We start from the raw sequence: 27,056 nt of genomic DNA, 5'->3' as shown, positions 1-27,056 counted from the left end.
AAGGTGCAAACAGCTGTCTGTCTTTTGGCAGACACAGTGCTGAATTTTGCCAACTGCTGGCTAATTTTTAACAGCTTTTGCTGCTTAATTACTTTCAGTTTCTTCTGATATGATTGCTAGAGCTGTAACATCACTCCTGGCTTCTTGGCACCTCAGCTCAGACAGAAGGGGTAGTTCGCAGCAGAGAGAAACAACACATGGTGGCAGATGTATTTTAAAACTCTGTCTGTTGTTCTTTCACCCTTTTCCCTGCCTTTCTCTTGGTGCTTTATTTAATAATGGTGTTTCTTGTGGAAATGGCTAAGGGCTCCATGGAAAAGATACAAGGCAACAATAATATCTAGGAAAGAAAACTATACCACAACATCTTCAATATTGTTAAAAATGCTTTAATTACTAAAATAGACAATTCAAGATATTCTGTCTTCGGTTCCAAACACCAGCATCTTGCATTAGACATTTGCCACTCACAAAATTAAACTAAGCACTGCCCATGGGCAAGATTTACACATATGGGTGACCAGTATCAGAAATTAACATCAGAAAGAATGAAACTGAAGTGAAAGCTATTACTTGTGCTTCTGCAGTCACTCATATTAGGCAGTCCTTGTTAGTGCCTGGCTCAAAGACATTACAAAGGAAGAGATAAAAATCGGGGCTGCAAGTAGAGCTCTTCTCTTAAAAGGCTGCTTACTCTTTAGGTAATAAATAATCTCATTGCACTAGGGTAAGTGTGAGGACTTGACTGGGTTGTCCAGATCCCCCCACCCACTTCAGTTCAGATGTAAACAGCAGGGGCTCAATTCTGCAAATTCTTGCAAAAATAAACTGCTTCAGTTAACGAATTGTGCCACTGACAAATGAAGGCCCTGAGCATTCAGATTAAATGCAACTTTGGTACTGGGAAGCAGATGCTACCCTCTAGCATTTGTAGTACCAGAGTCTGAGGAAAAGAATGCAGAAAAAAACAACTTCCTTTGCATGGTACCCTTCTTATAGCCCCTCCTTGCTTCAGACAAAACCCAGCCCTCCAGCCCTCCTCAGGGCTGGTGTGTTTTCAGGGGGCAGATAACACTGCTGCTTCTCTCTTGGGTAGAGCATCCCACCTTCAAAACAGAGCCTCACTGCTGCCAGCTCTTAGCCCCAAGATCCAGGAAGAGTTTGTTATAGCACTGGCCCAGACTGAAAGATGATTTCTGGATTATTAAATTAGCTTGTTCTTAGGGTAACGCAGCCTGGCCAGTAACCACGGCACCCTACTTTGTGTTTTCTGAGAATACAGAAGTGTTCACTGAAGACATAATGAATGCATTTGCAGTCACCTTGTTCTGCAGACCAGACCATATATCAAGTTTTGCCAACAGTAGGAAGAGGAATAAGAAATGTTTATGGTTGAGAAGAGGCTGCAATTACTTCCTTCATGTTCAAACAGAAACTTCTAGAGAGAAAGGAACAGAACTTTGGTGTGACACAGGAATTTCTCAATGTGGATCTCAAACAGATTCTGGTAAGGACCACACATGTAGGATGAGCATGTCCTGTTTCAAAAAAGCAGCCTGAAGTTATGGCAAAGTGTCAGTGATAAGTATGGATGGCTCCATCTGCAACCCTTGGCTTCTTGTTGCTGACTGAACTTGTTCAATCAAAAGCATGCCTTGCACCCTCGTGCTATAAATCCTGAGATATGAGAAATGGTAGCTTCATCAGCCACAGGCAAACTTGCACTGCTAACTAGAGGAAAAGGACTAATAAGTAGTCAGTAAGTTCACAGTAAGGCAAATTTCTAAGTCTCCAAACTGTTTGGCAAGACCATTGAAGACATGAGTGCATGATTTCCTGCCCTTGCTGGGAATTACCAATTATTTTCAAATCCAGTTTGCAGAGAAGGCAGCGTGAGGGCAGTCTTTGGTTTGACAGAAAGGTGTTTTAGAGCAACTGGGACACTTGGTAACTGCAACTGCCCACCAGGGAAATGTTCATCACAAGACATCAGTGGCTAGAAGTTTCCCTCAGTCACATGAGCAATACCTCTTTGCTGTGATGGGGTAAATTCACCTGTACCTTACACATCCCTTGAAGAGGTGAAGACAGTAGCAAGCTGCCAATTATTTCATGGGGGGAAGGCATCTCTACAGCTGTTTTTACTTAGGGCAATGGGTGGGTTTGAAATGGGAGACCACACCTTAGAGCTCACTCCAGCAAAAGGGACTGTGGTGCTCAGACCTCTTGCTGGCCCAGCAGGCCATGCTGGGCTGGGCCCTGCCTGCTGTCCTTGGGATAGCACCAGACTTGACTCTTGGGTGAGCACCACCTCAGTCAGGTGTCCTGAATCAGTTCCTACAAGAACCTGAGGAGCACCAGCAGCAGAGGGAAGAAGGCTGTGGATGTGCCTTGCTGAGAGCAGAGAAACAGAGCTGGCTCTCACAGCAAACTGAGCTGTCAGATCAGCCATTTCATCTGACTGCAATCTCCTTGTGGGTGGAATGTGACAAGCTCATCTTCTGGCAGTTTCAATAGCTGGCACTGCTGCCTCGTTGTGCCAGCACAACTATGTGTTATGACTACATGCTAAATGAATAAATTTATCAAGTCTGGTAGTCAGATGTATGGTGTAGCTGCACAGACTTGGAAAGGGCAGCAAAACTGAAACACAGGCACACCTTCTGCTTAGGAAATGCCTACTGCCTAAAAACTGCTTGGTAAATGACTATGTTCTAGCCAGCACCTTTCCCAAAACCATGCCCAAAGTGTACTTACAGCAGGCCCTTGAAAGACTGGAATATTCTTGCCATGTATTTGCTAAGCTAGCAGCTGGATTTTTGGAACACTGAGGTTGGCAGCATTCAGAGTTGTTCACTTTTCTCTGCATCACTGTTGATGCTATTCCTAATTTCTGTATTTAACATCTCACAAGCAAATTTAAGTTATTTATGTTTAAATAGAAGGGGGTAGGGGAAGTCATGTGTCTGTAGTCTGCCACCACATCCAGGAACTCTGTGCTTCTAACAAACTTGCTGGTGAAAGCTGATTTTGAGCCCCTTGCTTATTCTCTGCTGGAGTTTAGACCTTTTGACTTTCTTAAGGCAGATTCTGGATCATTTATGGCAATCACAGTTATAAATCATACTCTCATTAGGCACAATGCCAATCCAGGGTAAAGAGCTGTCATATATTTTTGGTCCATGTTCTGCTCTGTGACCAGTCCAGCTGAACACCATACCTGGAGATTGCAATTTACTTTCTCAGCATTTTCAGAAATGCTGAAGTCCACAGCAGTATCACAAGTCAATAAGTCATTCCCAGAGACTGCAGCAGGTAAAAGGTAGCACCCAAAGTCCAGCTTGTCTCTATGTTGTTTACTTTCTTTGTCAACTATAAAAGAAGAAATACAAGTTATTCCTGACAGTTCTCTAGATTCATAAGTTACACAAATGACAGCAACTACATGTTACAAATCTGGAAAGATTCAGTAGATAATTAGTCAGAAAAATTAACCAATGCAAGTTAATCAATAGGGATTTAACTGTTTTTTCTCACCTTTAAGACTGTGTTGTCCCTAAATCCAAAACCTTCCTTTAATAAAGCAGTGATGTAAGTGAGATCCATGCAGAGGAAAGGACTGGCTGAGTTGTACCTCTCCATGTTATCACAGACTAGAGAAGGAAAAAAGAAAAAACAAAGGGATCTCAGCAAAATAAGAACTTTTATCCACACTGTACATTTGAACTGAACTCAAGCCAAAGCCTTCTAAAACAAGGCACCCTCTTCTATTACTGGTTATGCATGACACATGGTACACACTACAGAGCTGTTCTACAATGTTGGAGAATGAACCATATAGTACATCAATGTTCTACAATGTTGGAGAATAAACCATATAGTACATCAAGTTTCTCTCAACTCCATCAAAACTACATCTTTTATTACAGCAACATGATCCACACAGCTCTTTTGAAGAACCTCTGCTCAACTGATAACTAGCTGGGTGTTGGATTACTTATTTTTTCAGGAACACAGCATCACTTGTTTTCATCTCTCCTCCATGGATGGATCCAGTAATGGATTCCACTTTCTAGGATGGCAGTTGAGTTTATTTTTCCAACCACACTTGTCTAAGGAAATGCAAGAGGCTATTGCCCAACCACCCACTCCCTTGCTGCAGCTAAGTCAAGATTCTGTACCCAGGGTGGCAGTGACTGGGAAATGTATTTACACTAAGGGTCATGTTCTACCCCTACTGTCACTGCCCTGTTCTAGCAGCAGCAAGAGCAGAGTTCACTTCCTCCTAAGAAAAGATAAGCAGCATCCTTCTACTATTGAAATGAGATAGAGAAGAATTAGTTAAGGCTCACAGAATTGATCTCCTGATGGTCTAAAGCTAAGTAAGTGGTTTGATAATGTTAGGTAAGATCTTAGCTATGTCTTTGGAAATAAGCTCTCTCACTATCCAGGGAAAAAATAACAACCAACCCACACTCAAACTTTAGAGCCTAATCCCCCTATTCAAAATCATCCAAGTTTCCAGGGAGATTAAGTTTAACTGAAAAATCATTAAAATTTAGGCCTTATTTCAGGAAAAAAGTCAGTCCTGAACTACGTAATTAAGCATCTTCTGCTGAAAAATATGGTATTCTCATTGTCTTGAGAATGATCACAGTACAGAGGTTATTTGCTTTTAGCCATCAGCAGCCAGGCAAGGTGGGAGCTCTTTATCCACAGGAGGTACAAAACTAGAATAAGCATTCAGGAAAAAAGACAGGGGGAGGTAAAGGAATGTGGAAGAGGTTGCCAGTCTTAAAAACCCTCTCCCTCTATTTTGAGATTAAATAGGATTTAAGGTGACAAGCTTACAGAATTCAGTGCTCTCTTAAACTCAGAGTTGCAGTTTGACAGAAGCTCTTGATGCAGCAAATTCATTTTCTTTTGTAGTGACTCTATGAACTACCTCCTTCTCCTGAATAGAGCTGTAAATCCACCAACCCCTCACTGCTCTATCAGTATTGTCTTCTGCATTAGTTAGTCTTTGACTAATAAAAGTAACATGACAGGTGTAAAGTGCAATAAAGGTTAAATAAATTTGCTTTTCTTCCAAGTCACATTATGTGCTGCCCACACATTGATATTTTTGTTATTTCTTGTCCAAACCAGTTTCCCTGCTCATGACAATTACCTTCTTTGGCTTTTCTTTCAAAATCTCTCACTTCCAAAACACCTCCGCGTTCATAATCTGAAAAAGATGTGAGAAAATATCGTCATAGACCTGACAGCATTTGAATTCTTTATCCAACTTGACCCTAGAGCAACTCAGGGATGCTGCACTAGGAGTGAGACCTGCTTGGAACAGAAGACATAGCTGCAGGTGTGACTGGAGCCCGGAGCACATTTCATGTGCTGAACACCAAACTGCAGTGACAGATAAATGTCATTCCCTCGAGGCATTTTGTGTATCTCCTCTTTCTCAATAACATTGCTTTCCTCTGCTCCCCATGGCTCCAGCCACCAGGGTTCCTCTGTCACCTTCTGGAAGACATGCTCACATGCAGGAGATTATCCCAAATTTACCGATTAGGTTGGTGTCAGCTGCTCGATCATAGTAATAGGAGAAAGCATAGAAGGAACTTCCACGTATCTCCTCTGGTTGGTGAAGTTTCCCTTTGACAACCTTGAGTACTTCCAAGTAGCAAGGCTTGAATCCTGTTTCTCCTGTCAGGAAAAACACAGACTGGGTGAGCCAAAGAGCATATGCAAGAGATGGAAGCAATAGTGGCAACAGGATGAAAAATTAAAGAAGCAGAGATTAAAGCATCAGAACAGGAGCTTACATATCCCTTCTGTAATCCAACATGGCATCTACACACAGGCAAGGACTCTAAAAGCCCCTCATCGAGGAGAACTGGTTAGAGCAGATCACTGCTGTGCCTGAAAGAAGGGCCACACAAACTACTTCCAGGTCAGGCAAAACTCCCATTGACATGTTCTGTGGCCAGCAGAATCTTCTACATTTGCTGCCACTTGTTAGATAAAACCTTGCTTTCTCTCCCCAGCACACTGTAATTTTACCAACCTACTCCACACACATGAAATCTGCAATTCAGCTCTCATGTCTCCAGTCTGTTCAAGTCTATGATTGCAGCAGACTCACTCTCTCTACACAGCATTAGAGATTTATTATTATTAGAGACTTAAGAAACAGTTCCACAAGTGAGATTAACTGGTAGGCCAAAATGTTTGTACCCAACATAAACAGAATTTTTGCACTTTGCTCTAAGCCTCAGAAAAACCTCTCTTATTTGTACAAGTAATTCTAAACATTTCCTATCAAGGTATGATTTGTAATAAGAGATCACAGTCAGAGGACAGGGGTACAGGTCAGCTACTCTTACAGCTTCAGATTTTAATCTGGATTTCTCAGAAGTCAACCTTTGCAACTGGACAGATATCCTTCATATCCCAATCATCATCAGTTAACTGAGGAAATATTTGACAAGGAAAAACTCAGATTCTGGAGATAAGACTTATTGTAAAAGAAACAAGTCTCCTTAATTTACCTTCTTTGTTGCCACCATACTGATATTTCACTCCCCCGAAGTGCCACTCTGCCTCCAACTGCTTAGGCAAACAAGAACTGCGGAACATTTGTCCATCCACAACTGGAAATAGAGCAGAGAGGAGACTCAGGAAGCACAGAATTTTACATAGCTATAAATCAATAGCAGAACCAGAAAAGCCTGAAAGATCTTCATTAAAGTCTTTAAGCCAAAGTACAAAAATCTGAATTGATGGATGTGGCACTAACTGATTACAAATTAAGGACCAGTTTAAAGTCTGGAAAAGTTGTGTCTGTTTTGTCCTGCAAATAGCAGAGCAGCCAGGCTTGTCATTTTTTAATGAGATAAATGGTACAAAGGTATCTGGATAATGGCTGTTCACCACAAAAGACAAGAAATGAGAGGTGATAATCACACAGATGCACAAACCCTAATGACAGCAGATAACAAAGACAAATAAAGCAACTGAGCAATCCTCCTAAGACAGAGATCAATGGCCACTACAGCATCCACTGAATGTAACCTTTGAGGGGTTCAACCAGAAATACTGTAACTGATAAGAAGAAAACATGATTATTGCTGAACAGGTCTCACAGGAAAAGCAAACTTCTAACAGTATGCTTGAGGCAGACTCTGGGACAGCAAAATTTGCTATGGGATGCTTAGGGAAAGGCTCAAAGGCTGGGAAAAGGGGGAATTCAGGGATCAGGGAAGTGCAAGTACGGCAAACCAGAGGAGACTATAAAACAAGACAGTCACAAGTAAGCAGGTCCATGTGTTTTTCTGTCTGAGCCTTGTGACCAATCATTGCAGTCTGTCCTATCTTCTTCTTAATCCCTACTCCCAACTATTTCTGATTTGAGTACATTCCAGTAATTATCACAAGTCCATCTAGCTGTCAAGTAAGAATCCAGAAGGTGGAAAGACCCCGGGTCCTGGCCAGAGACTAGACAAAAGGCCCAGGCTCTGGGTGAGGGAGTGGAAAGACTCAGGAATGTGAGTATGCACTCAGGTTACTGAGTGAGAGCATGTGATGTGCTCCTGGGCTTCCATCTAGACTAGGGCAGTGCACACAACAGGTCTGGGGAACACCACAGGCCAGGCAGATCCTACAAAGTGGGTTTGGCCTAAGCAGCAACCCTAAGGAAAAGGATCTGTTCATGCTGCTTATGCTTCTGTGGATGTTTGTAAAGCTGTGAGTTTGTGGCTGGCCACGGTGTTTGTATGCTCCCACATGTGCATTTCTGGAATTTGCACTTGCATGTCACTGCTGCCTGATCTCAAAAACAGGGAAAAGCAGCTGTCCCACAAGACAACCCCTGAACAAGTGGTAGCTGTTTTCAGACAAACATATGCCATCAGCAACATAGTAAAGCACAAGATACCAAAGCGAAGACACACAGGAGATGGACTGCTGACACAAGGCTAAGTCTAAGCATCTCTTCATGAATCTTGAATGTTTTAGCATATGAACATACCTTCCATGTTCAAAGCTCCAAGCGTTGCCAGTCTTGCAGCTTTTAGTCCAAACCCCAAATAGCTGTGAACAACAAAAGACAGATGTTACAGTCTTGATTCCTGCATATCTGGTATCCTTTACCCATAGCCCTCTTCCTAAGTCCTAGAACACCCAAACCAAATTTCCTTTCTCTGATTCCCAAAAGGCTCCCTTTCTAAAACAGAGTTCCCTTTGCCAGAACAACCCTGAGGGCCAAAAGAGTGACACAAACCCAAGAAATACAAAGAGTTGTAAAATGGGTGAATCTAAACCTGCAGGAAGTGGTTAGAGCTGATGTGGTACTTATACAAGATGATCATGAAAAGCAAAAAAGCACCACCTTAAAAATGAGGGAGGAAGAAGGGTAAGTGCTGAGTGCACGGGGAAAAGGGCAGCCACTCTTATGCAGCACACACAAAACTAAGTGCTCTTAGGGCAGAGTGCAGAACCTCCCACAACATAGGAACTGTGGCTTTGTGTGAAATTCACCTGTTTTGACTCCACAGCTAATTGCTACATTCATTATAAGCTAGAACATGAACAATGCTTATGAGAATGTCATCACGCATTGCAGCAACATAGCTAGATTAAAATCCTGTTGACCCTTTCATTCCCATCTCTGTGTTTGGTCACTTACCACTTTTGTCATGTCATTTTAAACGTTTCCAGAATATTCAGAGTTAAACTAACCTCCAGCTCTCTCTCAACTTTTAGGAGATGATTTTTCAATCCCAATTATTTTAGGTGATCTAATGGACTGTATCAATGACTACAGCAATTAGTTACATCAGCAAATGTAAGGAGTAGGAGAGAATGACTATTAGACCAGCTCTGCTGTCAAGTAAGCAGATTCTATAACTGGCTGAGATGGTAATGTTCACTCCACTATGTCTCAGGAAATCCTCTTTCCAAATCTCTGATCGCTTTTAGTTCTGACTACTGGCACAATATCTACCTTTCTGCTTGTTTCAGAATATTTGGCATGAATCCAGTAATAAGAATTCTTTTCCTTAAATATGGGTTCACAATGCTGTCCCTTCATTTGAAAGACTGCTTAATATTCCCTGGCAGTGACATTAACCATGATCCTGGAACGCTTCCAGCCAGCTAATGTCATGTTCCACTTCTACTGTTCCATGCAGATAAGTAGTAAAAAACTTATGGTCTCTGCTGCTGGTACCAGGGTGATGTGGCTGTTAGCTCAGGGGCTGATTTCCCCAGTGGAAATAGCAGTCTTTTGCTCCTCACCTGTGGGTATAGAGCTTGTACGTGCTATTAAACATTTCAAATGAGGTAAGAAAATCCTCAGGGGTTTCCTTCAGAGTTTCCTAGAAGTAAAAAAAAAAAAAAGTTTTCATTTATATTATGCAATAAAGAATAACCAACTTTAATGTAGTATCAGAGATATACCCATACAGTTTACTGCACACTCATCTGACCTGCTTTAAAAACAAAGTACAGCTTTCCAATGCTGCCACTGCTGTAATATCTGCAGCTTTTAACACTGATTTTATTTATATGCATCTTTGTGCTACTTCAATGTATAATAGGGAAGCACAACATATCAGGATGAAAACACTTTCTAATTCAGGTAACCTGAATTTTTTCAGAGTACTTACATGTTACTCTACATGTAGAGAGTCCCCATCCCCATTACCAGAAATCAGCTGCACTACAAGTGCTATGAACTTTTTCAAGTCACACTAGGCACCTAAACTGAGGTACTCAGAAGAATTAAAAATACAAGGTATAGGCCCCATTTTCACCATGTCAAATGTCTTGCTGGTACTCAAGGAAACACTGTGACTACTCACTCCCAGTCTTAGGGCTGCTTCACCTAAATTAGCCTCTTGTCTCACCACCTCCAGTTTCCTCCTCTCAGTCTTCTCTCTGCACACACCTCCATCCATCCCCCTGGTACCTGCCCTGGCTTCCTGACAGACTAACTCACACTCTTGCAAGGCTGAACCGCTTCAGCAATCATTTACTGATTCTTTGTGTCCCCTCCCTAAGCTCTCAGTCTCAGTCTCTCCTCATGCCTCATCCTCCTTGGCTCCATGCACTTTTATCACCCATGGTTTTTCTGGGCCAAGTAGCAGAGTCAGAGAGAACTCAAGCTGCACAGTCCTGCAGTTGCCATGCAAGTAAGAGATCCAGATCTGGGTTATTTTTTCTAGAGTCCTAGACAGAAGCCTGCTCAAAGCTGAAAGGATTTTGACAGTATTCAGCTTGAGCTTCTCCTGAGCAAATACAAATCAAAATTTGTTTTGGGTCTCAAGTTGATTATCACTGAAATGGCAGTCACATCCTTGGCCTCATACACACAGACTGCCATATTTTGAGTTCTGTTTCTAAACCTTACATCACAAAAACTATTTAAAGGAGAGATCCTCAAAAAAAAATAGTTTGGAGAAAACAATTGTCTATTTTTATGCCATACTTTCACAAAAAAATGAGACAGACACCAGATAGACAATTTCATAATTACTATGATTGGTTTTCAGTTGCTTTTAGCTTTGGCAATAATGCCATGAAATTAAAATCAGCTCCCTGCAGTTGTCATTATATGTTCTTTACTTGCTTGTAATTCATATCTAATTAAAAAATCTCTCACAGTATTTTGTTCAAAACTAATACAAGAGCAAGCATGTGACTGCCTCGGATTGCAGGAAGAAAAAATCTCCATTGCAAATCAAAGGGAGGTATCCCCACTAATTCTGTCAGATGGAAAAAACTCCCAAAAACATACTGAGCTTATTTATTTGACAACACAGGTGAGAAGCAGACATAGTGTACAAGCATGAACCTTGACTCCACACTGCCCTAAAAATTCACACCATTAGTCCTGGTCAGCAGCAAACACTCCAGGCCTTTTCCTGCAAGGCTGGAAGGGGACATTTGAATCCTGAGCTGCAGTTCAGCCTATTTCACGGTTCTATTTATTCTCCAAAACCCTGCCATGCAACACCCTTTCCTGTTGGTCCAGTGCCCACTTTAGCAGGTGTTATCAACACAAAACAGAGGACCAGCCCACAGTACACTTGAGGCTTTGCTGAACAGGATAAGGTTGCATGTCATGTTTCAACATAACACACAGTTGCAGAATTAGAATATCCTGATGTGAAAGCCATGTGTTTTGTAGGCACCAAAAATCCTTTGATAAGATAATCTTAAGTTCTATAAAAAAAAAAGTTAAAGAAATTACTCCTTCAGAAAAAGTGACATAAACACATCACAATATGAAGGTACAGAATAGGTAATTTTCTCATGCAAACTGCAAACTTGGGTCACAGTTCAAACTGTTTCTAAACAGCTATGGAACTACTAAAAAATACAGCAGAGGTGTCTGGGGGACAGAGAGCAGAATATTTAAAAGGAATGAGAAGAAGCTGATAAGAAAACAGAGAACTGACTGTGCTGCTATTAAAGAAATTTACCCTATACAACACTCCTCCCCTCCAAAACTTAGTGAAGATCTGTTATCAGACTCGAATGGGGAAAAAAAGACAGCCCCTGCATTTCTTCTAATATTCAAGAATAATACCTAGAAATGTTCTACATTTATTGAATACACAGCAATATCAACATGAATGAGGCTTTCCCAGCCTGAGTCCAGAAAACAAAAGCTGTTTCTTTTTGGTTTTACTCATTTGCTTTCTTTTTATTTCCTCATGATTCAGGCTGCTTTGTTTGCAAGCGCCTACGAGCCAGCTGCTGATCTCAAAGGGAACAGAAATACAGATGTTCTGTAAACCAGAGATGTTCTGCTTGTGCCACTGCTAACAAAGTGGCACCAGAGAGTGCAGCAGTGCTCAGGTCTCTCCACCAGCCTTGTGCAGTCCCAGCCCACGCACTTTTAACCACTCCTCACCTCAAACCGTGGCAGGAATGTGATTTGGGTTGAGGCTCCTCCCAAGTCCAGAATCCCAACAGTTTGCTGGTTCTGGCCAGACAGCTGCCCTGCAAACAACACCGTGCTCAGAACAGCCCCAGGTGCACAAATGCTGAAATGCAGACACTGTGCGGATGCTCAGGCAGCCCCCAGGTGATCACAGCAAGACAAGGAGGGCTGGGCTGCCCTTCAAAGAAAAAACCTCAGAGAGAACAGGCAGGAAAACAGAAGGTATTACAGAATGAGACACAGACTTTCTTCCTTCATTCCAATCTCTCCTCCAAAGTGACAAAAGCAGACAAATTTCCAGGTATCAAGCAAAAGCTGAAAGTAAGAGACAAAGTATCTCCTGCAGAAGACTGTCAGGGAAAGTACACAAATTTCGTAACCACCATACAACTGGGCAAAAGCAGTAGGGGAAGGAAGGGCAGTAAGAGCCAAACCAGCTATTGTAATTTCTCTTCACCCAGAGCAGCTTTTTTGCTTGCCCATCTATCTACTAGGGTACTGATTTTCTTTTCACTAGATTGCACTCCCAGAACTCTCAGAGCCAGTAGTGCTAAGGCAGCATGCCCTGCAGCACCACTGCAGCTGCACAGCCCACACTGGGAGGAAGAACACTGCAAGGCCTTGTTTCCCACAAATTAGCATACCACTCCCCAAAGCACGTTAGGGAAACCAGCCTGCCAGTGCCTCCAAGATCTGGGTACATTCTGGCACCTTCAGGGTTAAGATGTCTCCTTCTCACTACAGACCCTGGAACACAGGCTGCCCAAGGCAATCCTCTGCTTTAGCACTGGTGAGAGGCCAAGGCAGAGGAACTTAGGGTGATCAACTCCACAGAAGTTACTCAAGTTCAAGTTTAGAGTAGTTACACAGAAATAATTACCTGTCAAAAAGTTCACAGTGATCCAGGCTAAAATTCCTGCAATGAGTGAAAAAAAGAAAAAAAAACAAAAACAAACCAGTCACCATTAAATACTCCCACAATCTCCTGCCCACTGTAACTAGCCCTCCACAGGTTATTTATTTACCTGGAAGTCATCACTAGCTTAACCCAACCACCCCAGACTTCAGAGATGAATTCAAACTCATAATTAAATTCTATGATGCATTATTGATTCATACAAGTCTCATGAGCTGAAATAGGTACGGCTTTGTAATATCCATGTAACTGCAGCATACATAAATCATATCTATTATCCAAACAACATACAAAGAAGTAACGAGCAGACACAATGCACAAGTTTCCTTGGGCCTGGTTTTGCAGCCCAGCATTTCAACTCCTAATCTGAAAACTGCATTGACACCACTGTGTTTTAATCTTAAGGTTTCTATAATTACACTACAGACAGAGCAGCAACCAGTAAAACACAAACAGCTCCTTTGATTCCAGTGGCTTGCTTGACACTTACATGATTCTCACCCAAACATGTGACAATAGAAGAGGTAGGGATTTTAAATAAACTTGGCAGGCTACCCTGTGCTCTGTTATGCCTCATAGGTCCTGCCCCTGTCAATACAACAGTTCTCCCTACTGTACAATTTACCCATTAATCCATAGTCACAAACTATGCACTACACCATACTTATCAAATACTTCAATACTTTATGATACTTCTCCTTTTCTCTCAGCCCATGTGGTCAGATTTTGTTCTTTAATCTTCCTCCATTTATTAGTTGTTTAAGCAGTGTGATAATTCTTTCCTTCAACACCTTCCAAAGGAGCAATTTATCTGCCATAAGGAAGCGTTCTGAACTGAACATAACATGACAGGATGGCTCTTTTCATCAGGCATCCATACAGGTGATTATTACTTGCCCATTCTCCAAGGTAGTATGTCTAGATATGTAGCCAGAATGTTACACTGTTTTCTGCACTGCAAAATCATTGCTCACTCCAAACCTACAACATATTTCACCTTTTCCTGTATTTTACAGTACTTGATTGCTACTTTACTAGCAGTATTTTTCCCAATAGCATATTTTTAACTTACTATTTTATTATTTAGTTATCTATTTTCAGTACTTGCCAATTATCCTTCATTCTCCTTTAATATTTACAGTCCTCCCAATTTTAGATTGAAAATTGATGAGCCGATCACAATAGGTTATTTTTAATGCTAATATTGCAGAATTTACAAGGCATTTTCCAAGGCTGACCAGCTTGCTATATATTGTCATGTAGTCTTTCAGAGGTGGACACCACCTCTTCTGCACCAGTTCCCAGGAGCAGGCTTCAGCTGGTCAGCCTGCATCAGGCAATGCTTATTGTTGAGACAAAGTTTTGTTCTGAAACTTGTGAAATCTTTTTGTCTATCTGCATTTGTAGCCCAAGAGGTGATCAAGTAATGAACACCACCTCAGAAAGACAGGATTGCATTGCTTTAAACAGGGCCAGAAATCTTTCTTTTTTCCTGCTTGGTTTAGGGACCATTTTTCTTTCCCTCATGTTTCTAAGATATCCCTCTTTTTCCCTTTTCTCTTTGCTTTTACTTTTTAGCCCTCCTAAAACACACCTTCATGAGATCCGTCCATGATGCCAACACTGTCCTCTGGAACCAGGAATGGTGATTCCTCAAAGACTTCTTTCACCTGAGGAAAGAAACAGTGATTAGATTTCTTGGTCTTTGGAGACTTGTTCTGCTCTGAGGTTGACAAAGTTTTGTTTTATGCAGCAGCAGAAACTAAGATAAGTGTGTGGAGTAGGAAAGAAAGGAAAGAACTTTTGTAGGTCTCTCTCCATGCCTTCCACCACAGCAAGACACAGGATTTCAGGACCAGACAAGATAATCTGTGAGTTTTATGCTATTGTGGGATTACAGTCTCTTTTCAGAGATGGAATTCTCTTATGCTAAACAGAATAGAGAACTGAATTAAAAAATAAGAAGATGAAACAGGGAGAACAATACCAGTGCACCCAAAACAACTCAGTACTACCTCTGACAGCAGAGCCTGAGCTTTCTCCTCTGACAGCAAGCGAAGTCCAGCCGTGGCTTTCAACACCACTGGGGTCTTCTTCCAGAGATGAGGTGGCACAGCATCGACAGCCATGTCCAGCAATGTTTTGACGCTTTCAGCACCCTTAAAAGAAAAATATGCTTTTTATATGGTTTCCTTCTACACCCATCAGAGAATAGGCCTCTCAGTTTCCCCTCAAAACTTGTGAGAGCAGTATTCACTAGCAGAAGATACCCACACCCAAAACAAGTACAAAAACCATGCCATACATCTCAGTAGAACATTAAACAGAATGTCTGCATTGGAAGGAAAGGTGTATTCACAAATATATTTTAAGGAAGATAAATATCATTGTTTGTGGAAGGTATTTTTTTGAAAGGATGGAGGGAGGTGAGGGAACTAATTACCTGACAAACCTAAACATCTTGCAGTATGATGAAACTTAAATGATGCAATTACTGACTGAGGCTACCAAAGCAAGGGGAAACATCTGTAGATTGCACTAAATGCAACATAGGAATTCCAAGTGTGTCCACAGCAATTATTGTAATTAAAATGCCAGCTGTGCAATGGTTACCACACAAGGTACAGACATCACTGCTGGCTCTCAATTATTTCCACTGCTCTAGCAATCACAGTTTGGCAGTAGCAATAAACATTCTCCTGTGAAACGCCTAGAAATTTCTTTTGGGCTGAGTTCTCCTCTCCTACCCCAAAACCAAGTTTTACTGGAATCATAGGTGATTTTATAAAAGTTTTTAAAAAATCCCAAATCCATTCACTCTTCCATGAAGTGTCACACTCAAATTCCTGTAGCATGGAATCCAACTGAGCAAAATGAGAAACCTGAAATCCCCATAAATGCTAGCCCGCAACTTCAAGGCTGCTGAAGGACACAAAATAGTGGATCTAATCTGTCATTTCTCTGGCACCTGCTTTAGTTTGTGAAAGAGCTTCCTGTCAGCACAGGGGGTCTGGAAAATGACAGCTTACTTCAGAAGTAAGAAAATTATTTCCAAATGAGACAGAATATGCATTTACTCATATTTGGGGTAGCTGTAGAAGAAATAAACACTGAATTTGGATGCTGCTAGAGACAAAAATCACTTTGTCTTTGAAATTCTCAAAGGCATATAGTCTAGTTATATAAACATTTAAGCAATTAATTAATCCACTGTTCCACTGATGAAATATGTAAAACACCAGCTCCTATTTCACCATGTTGAACTTAACTCACAAAAGTAGAGGAACAGGTTTAGAGAGACAGCAGCAGAACTTTCACATTTCTTCTTGACTTTTTGCAATTGCAATCAGTAATACTTGAACCTGGTAGAATCTAATGATTATAACAGAAGCACGACCAACCCCCAGGGAATGCAGGCCAGTCCTACCTTTTCAGGCTGATCAGCATAAGCAGACAGACCTGGCTTCACAGACTCAAAGATTTCCCCTTCCACCTCTGGAAGGTTTTCTGCACAAACAAAACATTACATGATACAGTCAACAACTCAAATCTTATTTCCAAAGTGAAAGTGACTATCCTTGATTCTCCTTGCAAACAAGATTATTCCCCTCCTGAAACAAGACTTGTTCCTTCATGTCAGGAACATATTTAGCAGAAACTTGCCCTTGTACCCTCCAAGTTCACAAACAATTTATTAATAAACATGTTGTTATAATTAAAATTATGTTCATTTAGCATTTGTGAACTACGGTAAGTTACAATAATGCAGCATAACTGTCACCTATTCTTAATAAATTTCTTTCCCTTTCTGTCCTTACACAAATTGTGAAATACTAGTGCATATTAAGACACACACCATCAATTCCCAATTATCCTTAGGTGATTCATCCAACTGAGATAGAACAGAGCTGACTGTGCTCAAGTACTTGGCTGAGAAGCCAAACAAGTTTGCCCACTGCTCCCAGAGCAGTTTGGGTGTAGAAGCTGTCCCTGGGTATTGCACACTGCAATCCAGGCTGAGTCCAACACATCTGGACCTTGTACCAGTCCTTCCAAACCATGGATGAAGTCATGCAAAGACACACAAGCACTGTGTCCCAGCAAGCAACCCTCAACCTTTGCAAACCCGCTGGCTCACTGTACCCAAGCTACTTCATCCTCCTGAATCCATCCTGGCACACGTGCAGCCAAAATTGGGCACCTCTGCACCGTGTGAGCACCAGGTACACTGGAGTGTGGTGCATCTCAGCACACTCCTCCTGGAAATGGCTCTGACCTTCAGTACTTAATAGCTCTCTAATTTACTGATTCTAATTTGCTAGGAAATATGACATAAACATATGCAGAATTCAAGTATCTTGTAATAAAATTTAAGGTAACATGCAACCTGACAAAACCAGCCTAAGTATCTTTTCATCTCAATGAGATATTCCTTTTAAGCAGCTGCATAGATGAAAATGTTTGAAAATTTAGAATTCTCCAGTATACCCAGAATTGTATCTCTGAGACTCAAAAGACCTACAAAAAAGGTATGAACACAGCAAAACACCATGACAAATGGACAACAAACACCTGCAGGAGGACCATTTGAAGGACAAACTGTAGAAATCTTCAGCTGCTCCCAAATGCTGAGCCGGCAAAAAAACAAAACTGTTTTGAGAAGTTGGAACCTAAGTCAACACACATGGGGGTCTCACCTGGGCTCCTCTGCACAAAGGTGTAAATATGAATACGGGTTCCAGTGCTTCCTGCATCAAACATGATGCCATAAAAAGTGTTCGCTTTGGCATTTATAGGGCACACATCAGGTGGAAAGAACTCCTTAAACCACATTTCCTTGTTTGAATGTGAAAGAACAAAGGGCAAAGAGGAAAATGCCAGTGCTATAAGGATGGGAAGTCTGGAAGATGCCATCTTGAGGCTGTCAAAATGGACCCCTTGAGGCTGCCAAGCACGTTTCAGCAATCACAGGGCTGCAGAAGGTCCTGAAGAGTTGAAAAAAAAAAAAAAAAAAAAAAGAAGAAGAAAGAATGAAAATTACCAAGAGCTCTCTCTCCTTTAAAACTCTGTTAAAAAAGAAAATAAATAAATCATTCTGTACACATAAATTCTCCCTTTAGGTGCTTTCCAACACCTCACCCAAAAGAGTTTATTGCACTTAGTGCTACAATTACATCAAACTAATTTGTTCTTTCAGAGCAAAGTCTCTCCATTTCCCAAGCACAGAAGAAAAGGAGTAGTTTGCTTTCCAGTATTTCTAGTTTTCACTTTTAGACAATTTCTTTCTCTTATTTGTCTTGCAGAATTTAAATATTCAGAGTCTGCAGTACCTCCTCCCCAAAGCCCAAATATTATCTGAAAAACAGCAGTGCCAGAGGGGAACTCTGGGCAGAATCACTTTAACATTTGCACACTTGAGATGCTGTGGCAGAACACAAGTATTATTCAGAGTCACAAACAAAGAGAATTTCATCTCAGGCTAAGAACAGCTGCTGGGAGAGATTAGCACACAGAGAGAATGAAGGCATGTCCTTCCAGCAGCATCCCCATCTCTGAGAAAAGCCTGAGCTGCACCAGAGGGGCTGAGCTGAAGTGCACCTGCGCTCTGCCTCACCGTATTTTTTCATATTTTTCTTTTCTGTCTTTTTGGTTTGGTTTTTATTTTTAGAATTATAAACAACAACAACAAAAAAATCAATCATAGCAAAACCCACACACTCTCACAAACCTAAAGCAGTTGCCCCAAACACTCAGGCTGCTTACAGAACTTTTAACAAGTGTCCCACAGCTGTGTTACACAGTATTGAATATCAAGATACAACTACATTGTCCCTTAACACCTATCCCATTGCGTGTATCTTTCCTAAGATATGCTAATAAAAGACATGGGCCCAGAAATCATGGGGTGCCCAGGTAAAAAGAAGGACAATTTCTGGGCATCTTTAACAGCAGAAAAGAGCATGTGCCCAGATGTCCCACCATATGCAGTGTTGCCGGCACCAACCCACACACAGAGCACTCTGCACACAGAAGGTGCAAACAGCTCCTTATCACTTCCCAGACACTTGGTAACACATGCATCCACCCACAGCACTGCAGATTTTACTTTATATGGCTGCTCATCAGCTGTGCCCCAGACCCCTGCCCACTGCTTGCTCTTACACTTGACTGCCTTTTAGCAATCTGCTCAGCCCCACCGTGTTCAGTCTCTTGAAATCTTCACTTGCTGTCTCTATCCTACATGTATTCATTCCTAAACCCTCTCCTTTCCTTTCTATGTGTGTTTACCATAGCCTCTATTTCCTCACATCTTTCTCCCACACCCAAAAAGCTCACTTATACTCCACTTCCTTTTATCCCAGATTCAGCCCTTGTAAGACTTTTATTATTTCCATTCTTCACCTTTGTCCCCAGTTACAGCAAAGGGAGATTAACTTTTACCCATCCCCAGCAAAAAAAAAAAAAAATCACATTTCTCAGACACCTCTGTAATGCCAGCATTCTGCTCTGTCTAGAGTCACAAAGTGCACAGCCCACTGCAGATGGGTAACCTCACCTGCCTGCTGTGACCTTTATTTTTATCCTGCTGTTTCAAACAAATGCAGAAATGCAGGCAGAGACTCCTGATCCTCTCTGCCTTAGAAGCACGGTCTGAAAAGAACTGACCACAATTCCACCAGCAGACAACAGCCCTGAACTCCAGCTGCAGTAATTTCTAAAGTAAACACATTTTACGTGGAAAGGAGTAAATAGGTAGTTCTGAAACAGTGCTCTCCTGAAGAGGCTTGATGAGAAGTGCCAAGCAGTTTGACACTTTTGTGGCCGTGGATTTGTACTAAGATGCAGCTGGCGTTACCCAGGTTTGCTTCATCACAGCAAGGAGGGCCACTGAAAATCCAAGCAGCTGCACTCTTTTAACAGAACATAAGGTGCCTTAGTGAGAGCCACCTTCCAGCAGGTTCAAAGAGGTGTTATTCTATGCAATGTAAGGATTTTGTTTAATGAACTATCACAAATGCAACCCAAGCACCTGTCTTAAGAACAAACTCCAGAGTCCTATTACAAACAGCACATGTGACAGTTATGTAAGCCTCAGAATCTCTGATGATCCGAAAATATCTGAGCAACTGCCATCATTAACTCATACTCTCCTTACCAGACCTATGAGAACCTTAGTCTCACATGAAATTCCCTCACAAAGCTTCTCCTCTCTATCCCTTCTCAGATATACACCACTTTCTGTTTTCTACATTTCCCCTGACTTTTTTTCTTTCTCCTTTTATACCTCTAAGGACAAATAAAATCCCAATTAAACAACAAACTTACAACCAATCACCATGGGATTTTATTTTTCCTCTCCCTCATTCATTCTTAATGAGGGAGAGGAAAAATAAAATCCCATGGTGAAAAACACACACTGAGCCCCTTCAATGACTGGTGAAGTCCATTTAATCAAGCACACCAGCAAAACAATGTCCATAAGAAGAATGACAACAGATAAGAGTAAGAAATCAGAGCAAGAGAGAGAAGTCAGCAGAGCATAACAAAAATGGAAATGGAAAAAATGTGGAAAGACAGAATCGAAAGTATGGAAGAAAAAAATCAGGGTAGAAATAGACAAGACATAAGTTACTGAGAAGGAAAAACATTTTCAAAACAGTTCCTCTCAAACAACTTAAAAGTTCTAGCTGGTATCAGAACTCAACAGGGTGGAGAAAATGAAGAATAAACAGAAAGGAGAAGACAGGGTAATTGTTGTGTGAGCACAAGGTTATCAATGCAATGGAGCAGTTCAGCGAGGCAAAGCCCGTGGCTCCCTATCACTAGGCTCAGTTAGTGTCCTTCAGAAGGAGCAGCAATAATCAGCACTGACCACGAACACGTTAGCACACACCTGAAGCAGGATGGAAGCAACAGCAGCTATTCCACTCCAGGGACTCCTAAGGAAAGCACCTCCAGAGCACCAAGCAAGGGACACTGCACCCGCACTCTGTCACCGTGGCTCCAGCTAACAGGATGGACTATGTGTCAGGCAAGTCATGAGGTCATGGAGGCACATCAAATACCAATCCAGTTGTGTTATTCAAATTTGAGTTTATCATTACTCAATGCAAGCAGTGAAACACGATTATATAACTACACAGGATGAATTTCAAGAAGTTGAAAGTTAACTTGAGATCACGTTAGTAAAACATTTACACAAACGCTGCAGCTGACCTCAACACCGCTGGGGCCTGAGCCAGCAAAACAGCACAGAACACTCATTTCCCAGAGCAGAGACACACGTGTAAATGCCATCTGTACACAGCAGATTGTAGGTACCACATGAAAAACATCCAAGATAAAAAATTTGGGAGGTATGCAAACTGTATGATCCAGAAATACTGGGATGTTGCATAGAGACCTCCAAGACTGAAAGCATGAAAAAGAAGGAAAAAACCCCAGCAACCAAAGTCTCCCTAAACAACGAAAGTAAAAACTGCACCATAATAATAACTAACCTTAAGACAGCAAAACACAGCCTTATTTGGAGCTCACCATACACAGAAACACCGGTAATTTTCAAGACAAGAAATATTCTATACTTGACTATTTCTGACAAAATAACACACAAAACACAAACCACACAACAGAACCATCTCCCTGTAAAAACGAGTGTGATCGGAGGGGAGGGAGAAGCAGTGTACCAGAGATACACAGGAATTTCACTTCTGTTTCCTAACATAATATTGGGAGATATTTGGAGGCACACAAAAATATTTCAAAAATAATTATAAATAGAAATTATATTTCACAAAAATAACTATTTTAGGAAACAAATAAAACTACATAATTCAATTAATATTCTTCCATGCTGAAGCACACCAGAAATCATTCAGAATGGAAACTCTTCTCTGCTCAAACAGTAACAAAATCTATTTCCCAGATGAGCAGCTCTTATGGTCACAAAATCTATTTCCCAGATGAGAGCTTTAACACTTAACACTCATGACTAAATAAATACTTTTTAACCTTTCTTTCCCCAGGAAAAAAAAAAGTTATTACATTTTTTTCTGAGTTACTTTTAGCTATTGAAAAAAATAGCTTTATGAATTGTTTCGACAAAAACTTAAACTTCTTAAAAGCACGCTGTTTAGAAAACACTATAGAAGGAATAACTGAATTCAAAGGCAAAATTTCCCAGTATTTCCATAAAAATAGTGGCACATGCGCACATATGTTTTCCGTAAAATGCTGGCTCTAGAGCTTCAAACTCCAGGGGGAAAAGTAGAACCAACTCACAAACATCCGTTATCGGAAGTTTTAATCTTTCTTCCCCCATACTGAGGCTCCAAATACCCATTATTTATTTATTCACATTTCTGGCCAAGTGGGTTTTCAATTTTGCTCTTTACTTAGCCCCAGGCTAATTTCCAGGAGCCGCTACCCGGCGGAGCGGGCCCCGCGCAGGGCGGCGAGCGCGCTCACCGGCGGGGCTCTAACGGCGCTTCCCTTCCCTTTCCCCGGCGCGGCCGCTATTCCTGGAAAACAGACCTTGGCTGCCAGCAGCCTCGGGCTCTGCCTGCACGCCGGGCTGGGAGCGCTGCCGCCCGGGAATGCCGCTCCCGGGAACGCGCCGGACACGGGGCTGTGGGCTCCGTCCCTGCCGCGCATCCCGGCGCCAGCGCGTCCTGCCTCGCTCCATTTCCCTCAGCCGCGACCGCAACCGCCGCCCCGGGCACGCCCGAACCCCTCCCTACCTTCCTTCCCCCTGTCCTGGCAAAAGCCCCCGCGGTCCGCCCCGTGCCCGGGTCCCGCAGCCCTGCCCGGAGCCGGCCGCGGTGCCGCTGGGCAGGAACACCCGCAGGACCGCCCGTCCCCGCCTCACCGGCCGCCAGCGCTATCACTCGACCGGGACGGGGCGTCCTCCCGCCCGCCCCTGGGGATAACGGGGACGGCGGCGCAGCTTTCGCGTCTCCCGCTGCCTGCCCGGCCTCGCACCCAGCGGAGCGCCCTCCCGGGACATCGGGACCGAGCGCGGCTCGGGGCGTTCACCCAGCCCGGGCGCGGCGCTCCCGATCCCGGCGCCGTTGGCACCGGGGGGATGGGGGCGGGGAGGGAACGGGACGGCGGGCGCGCGGTGTCCATGGCAGCGCGCGGACGCTGCCGCGCCCCTCCCCCCGCCCCCGCCGGCTGCGCGCGCTCACCGGCCGCTCGCGCCGCCGCATCCCGCCGGCCCCGCGCGCCGCGTCACCGCCCGCCCACGTGACGCGCCGCCCGTCGCGGGAGTTGCGCGTGGCGGGCGCGCGCCACCCGGGCTCCGCGGGAACGGGAGTCAGGCCCGCCCGCCGGGCCCCGACACCGCGCCCGGCCCGCGGCCACCGGCTCCCGGCTCCCGACGGCCGGCACGGCACGGCACGGCTCGGCTCGGCTCGGCACGGCTCGGCTCGGCTCGGCTCGGCACGGCACGGCGCGAGCTCCCCGCAGGCAGCGCCCGTCTCGCCGGAGCCGTGGTGTGGGGCGGCAGCGCCCCCCGCGGGCGGGAAGGCGCCAGGCGGGCCGGGCCGCCGGGACGAGCCCCGTGCCGCCCCCGCCGCCCGCTCCATCCCGCCGGGGCTCCCCCCCGCTCCTTCGCCTGGGAGCGCTGAACAGCGGAGCGGCGCGGCACGGCACGGCACGGCAGGGCGATCGGGGCCTTCAGCAGGCCATGGCTAAGGAGAGGCTGGAGCGCTCGTTCAGCTCGGAAAGAGAGAAAGCTGAGAGCGAACGCGCTGGGTTTGGCTCCTTGGGGGCGGCTTTAGAGAAAACGGAGCCAAACTCTGCTCAGAACACAATGGAAAAGAAGCCGTATGCTGTGGCCCCTATTTGCACTATCACAGATTCTTTCACTTTACCCTTATTCCTACTTTTCTAAATCCAAGTACCAAGCAAATCCCTTTTACAGTTAGAATAAAACCCCTGAAAATGGAAACGAAAATTCAGTTATTTTAACATCTAATTTATTGAATAAGAAGATAAAAGGTCTGATCCTCTGACATTGATGAAGTCAGCTAGTAGGAAACTATTTTCTTGCTCAAGTGCCAGTGCTTGCTTTCAGCCTATCTAGTATAAAAGATCCTGGACCTTTTTCCAGAAGGCCAATTTTCTTTCTGTATGTGTTATTTTTTCTCCTTTTCTAAACTTCCTCAGCACTGCACCACCATCTGTAGCAGACAGCTGCAGTATGAAGTGGAAACACAAAATGACCTTACAGTACATGACCAGAAAATCTGTGAGAGAATGATAAAACTCAGCACCCACCAAGTATGGTGGGGATCAAAAAACTGCAGCAACTACTAGAAATGAGATCTTGAGAGATGGACAGAGTGAAAAACATAGATTCTATATAAATGCTTTGTGATGTGAATCAGGAGATCATATCCAGTAGAAAGCATTAAAAGAAAAAGGCCCAAACTGCCAATAACAAAAAAAATATAGAGGCATGTGCATCAAAGAAGCAATTTCCCCAAATCAAAATGTTCAAAAGCAACAGAAATAGCACAAATAATGTGCACAGAGACCTAGAGGAAGCACATAAGTGCTGTTGGTATGGAAACTGAAAACTAGTGTCCATCTTCCTAGACAGATGCCTAAAAAGTCCTTTGCATGATAATATTTTTTGGATTTGGAATTTCTGTAGTGAGAATAACTGTATGAGTTTCAGTATCCTATAAATTAGCAATGACTTTGTGGGAACCTAATTTCAACTAGGTTATCATTTTTTGGTCCTTATTTCTATGGATTAAACTAAAGGTAAACTCAAAGAGTTATTTGCATATTCTGCCATGTCATACGGAATTTTATAGAGAACTTCCAGTACAGATATACTTCTATAGTTTCATTTTAATAATTATTAGGGGGAAATGAAGGCATTTTGAAAGTAAATGACTGTAGACAGTATTAGAGGCCATTTTCTTCAAGCTTTCTAATAATCTAAAAATTAATTACATGAAAGAGACACTGACATATTGAAAACAGGATCACACGCAGTGCAGTACTGATTGACAGGATTACATTTTATAGTGAATAAAACAAGTTCTCAGATTTACAAGTGTATCTCAGAATTTTTGTTAGGGTGCAGTTTAAATTAAATTAGAGCTACACATGCTGCAGGATGTAGCCAGGATTGCAGATCTTCAGCCTCATGCTAGACATCTGTACCTACCAACTGCAGCAGTGCCTGAGCACTTGGATTTTAAGCCACAGAATTAGGGTCCCCCATAGCTGAAGCTTTCATACATCCTTGGTGAGAGATTAACGTGATCCTAAACCTCAGAAAAATGTTTGTTTAGGATGGATTGGCTACTGAATAACTTGGTGACACACAGTCAGTTGGAATGCTTTGTTCAGGCTATCTCAAAGATGATAGAGCAGAAACACTCCCTGAAAAACCAGGGTGAAATCTGTAATTGAGGTCCAAGGAATCTTCTTCCCTGGAGAAGGGAGAGACTGGAACTGAGAGAGAAAATTGTGTATTGACCCTTTTATGTATGAAGAGGAGAGATAAGGAAAGGACAATGTATTTGAAACTAGTTAATGTTCGTATAAGGCCTCCCCCTCCCTATTTACAACCACTAACAGAAGAGAAGTCATTGGGTTTGTTCTATTTACTTTAGAGAGCCACAGATTTAGAAGTTGAAAACACAAGTCTGTGCTTATGTTTATTTTTAAAATTTATGTGCTATGAAAAGCTGAATAAGAGCAATGCAGAGCTAGAATTTTAAACCTGCTTTACACATACGGAATCCATGAATGATATGCCTTTGAAATTTTCTTCTAATAGATTGATCTTTTCCATGTTTTTCAGGGAGAAAAATTTTTGAAAAACTGGATATCAATAAGTTGACATGAGAGAAAAAAACACCCATGTTTTGTGATTGCTTTTTGTCCAAATGGATGGGACAAATCCATGGTAATCTTTTGTTTCTTTGGTAGGTGGATACTGAACTGAGCTGATCACAGGATTCCAGTAAGTTCTAAATCTAACATAAGAATCTAGCTGTGTGGCTTGGTGTGAGGTACTTTAACTTTTTCAAAAAGTTGGTACACTATATACTGACTTTGTACATGAACTAGACTATACTGTTAGATCTTTGTGTATTGTATCAAAAGAAGAACGAGTGGAAATAAATTTTGATACTGCTAAGGTCAAGAAGTCAGAATTAACTTTGCTCAGTGCAGTGGGATTTATTTTGTTCAGTCATTAATGGAGCCCTATCCATCTTTACCAAACAAGTATATAATGTCTATTGTGACTGTAGCACTCCCCAGGTATATTTCCTTATAAGAGTATTGTAAAGAAAACTTCCCAGTATTAAAAAGTAAAAATATCTGCAGCCAGATTATGAAGTTTACTTACTCTATGGTTCATTGCTATCTGCATAAGAAGTGTGGGAGTGAGCAGGACTTTAGAGATACTTATGGCTTACACTGGAAATTCAAAGTCCAAGCAGCATTAAGTATATTATAAGCTGTGGATTGGGACATAAGATTATAGTGAGGTATCTATATGCACCTAAATGTTTGTGTGACAAAAATGAGGAATTTTTAAATTGATTTAAAGATTTGTTTTTGTGTTGATCTTTCAGCATTTAGACACAGTTCTCATGAAAAAAAAAAATCTTATTACCTCCTAAAGCCCTCTCTTGTTGAAAAGCAGATTTATGTTTTCTAGAGGATGCTCTTGTGAAAGTCCATGATCATACAAGGAGGTGCATTTTCACCTAGCACAGTGAGTTTTGATTAAAAAGGCAAAATCTCTGCAGCTGATGTTGCATTCAGTATAGGATCACAGAGGGTGGACCATGATGGAGATTCATGTGCCTGATTTTCAGATACCAACTCAGATACAACTTTATTGCTAATTATAACCCTCCAAGGCAAGCAGTGTCAGCTTATCCTGGAGCAATAGGTAGGGCGGGGTTCTGGCATGCTCAGCTTGTCAGATGTGAGGCAGCCAGCACACGAGCCAAAATGCAATACTCAGACATCAAATTACCAGATAAAGCTCATCAGCAGGAGCCCTGGAGGCATTTATACATAAAGATATAGAAAGATGTGAGACACTTCCTTTGGAAAGGCAGGCTGCCACTTTCCAAAACGGACATGGAAGTGGATTGGAGCCTTTTTCTTGACATCAAGAGGAAAAAAAAACCCCTCAGAGTGGAAGTCACA

At 42.6% G+C, this 27,056-nt stretch overlaps 1 protein-coding gene across 4 annotated transcripts; it reads right to left on the bottom strand.

Moving 5' to 3' along the window:
- Positions 1–368: 368 nt before the first annotated feature.
- On the bottom strand, positions 369–23,076 carry ENTPD5 (ectonucleoside triphosphate diphosphohydrolase 5 (inactive)). 4 transcript variants are annotated; one of them, XM_063160326.1, is made up of 14 exons: positions 23,051–23,076; positions 17,561–17,848; positions 16,291–16,370; positions 14,879–15,022; positions 14,458–14,533; positions 12,828–12,863; positions 11,918–12,006; positions 9,295–9,374; positions 8,027–8,088; positions 6,549–6,650; positions 5,563–5,703; positions 5,171–5,227; positions 3,538–3,653; positions 369–3,372 (listed from the first exon to the last, which is right to left on the bottom strand). In XM_063160326.1, exons 2-14 carry the CDS (start codon positions 17,775–17,777, stop codon positions 3,286–3,288), a joined length of 1,287 nt encoding a protein of 428 aa, XP_063016396.1. In that variant the 5' UTR covers positions 17,778–17,848; positions 23,051–23,076; the 3' UTR covers positions 369–3,285. The 4 variants fall into 4 exon arrangements, with proteins under 4 accessions (XP_063016396.1, XP_063016394.1, XP_063016395.1 ...); XM_063160324.1 differs by lacking the exon at positions 23,051–23,076 and adding an exon at positions 22,732–22,843; XM_063160325.1 differs by lacking the exon at positions 23,051–23,076 and adding an exon at positions 22,604–22,677.
- Between the last annotated feature and the right edge of the window lie 3,980 nt (positions 23,077–27,056).

This window comes from Melospiza melodia, chromosome 6, assembly GCF_035770615.1.
Source record: "Melospiza melodia melodia isolate bMelMel2 chromosome 6, bMelMel2.pri, whole genome shotgun sequence".
NCBI lineage: Eukaryota > Metazoa > Chordata > Aves > Passeriformes > Passerellidae > Melospiza > Melospiza melodia.
The sequence above is the reverse complement of the archived record's forward strand: the minus strand, read 5'-3'. Positions and strand labels throughout refer to the sequence as shown.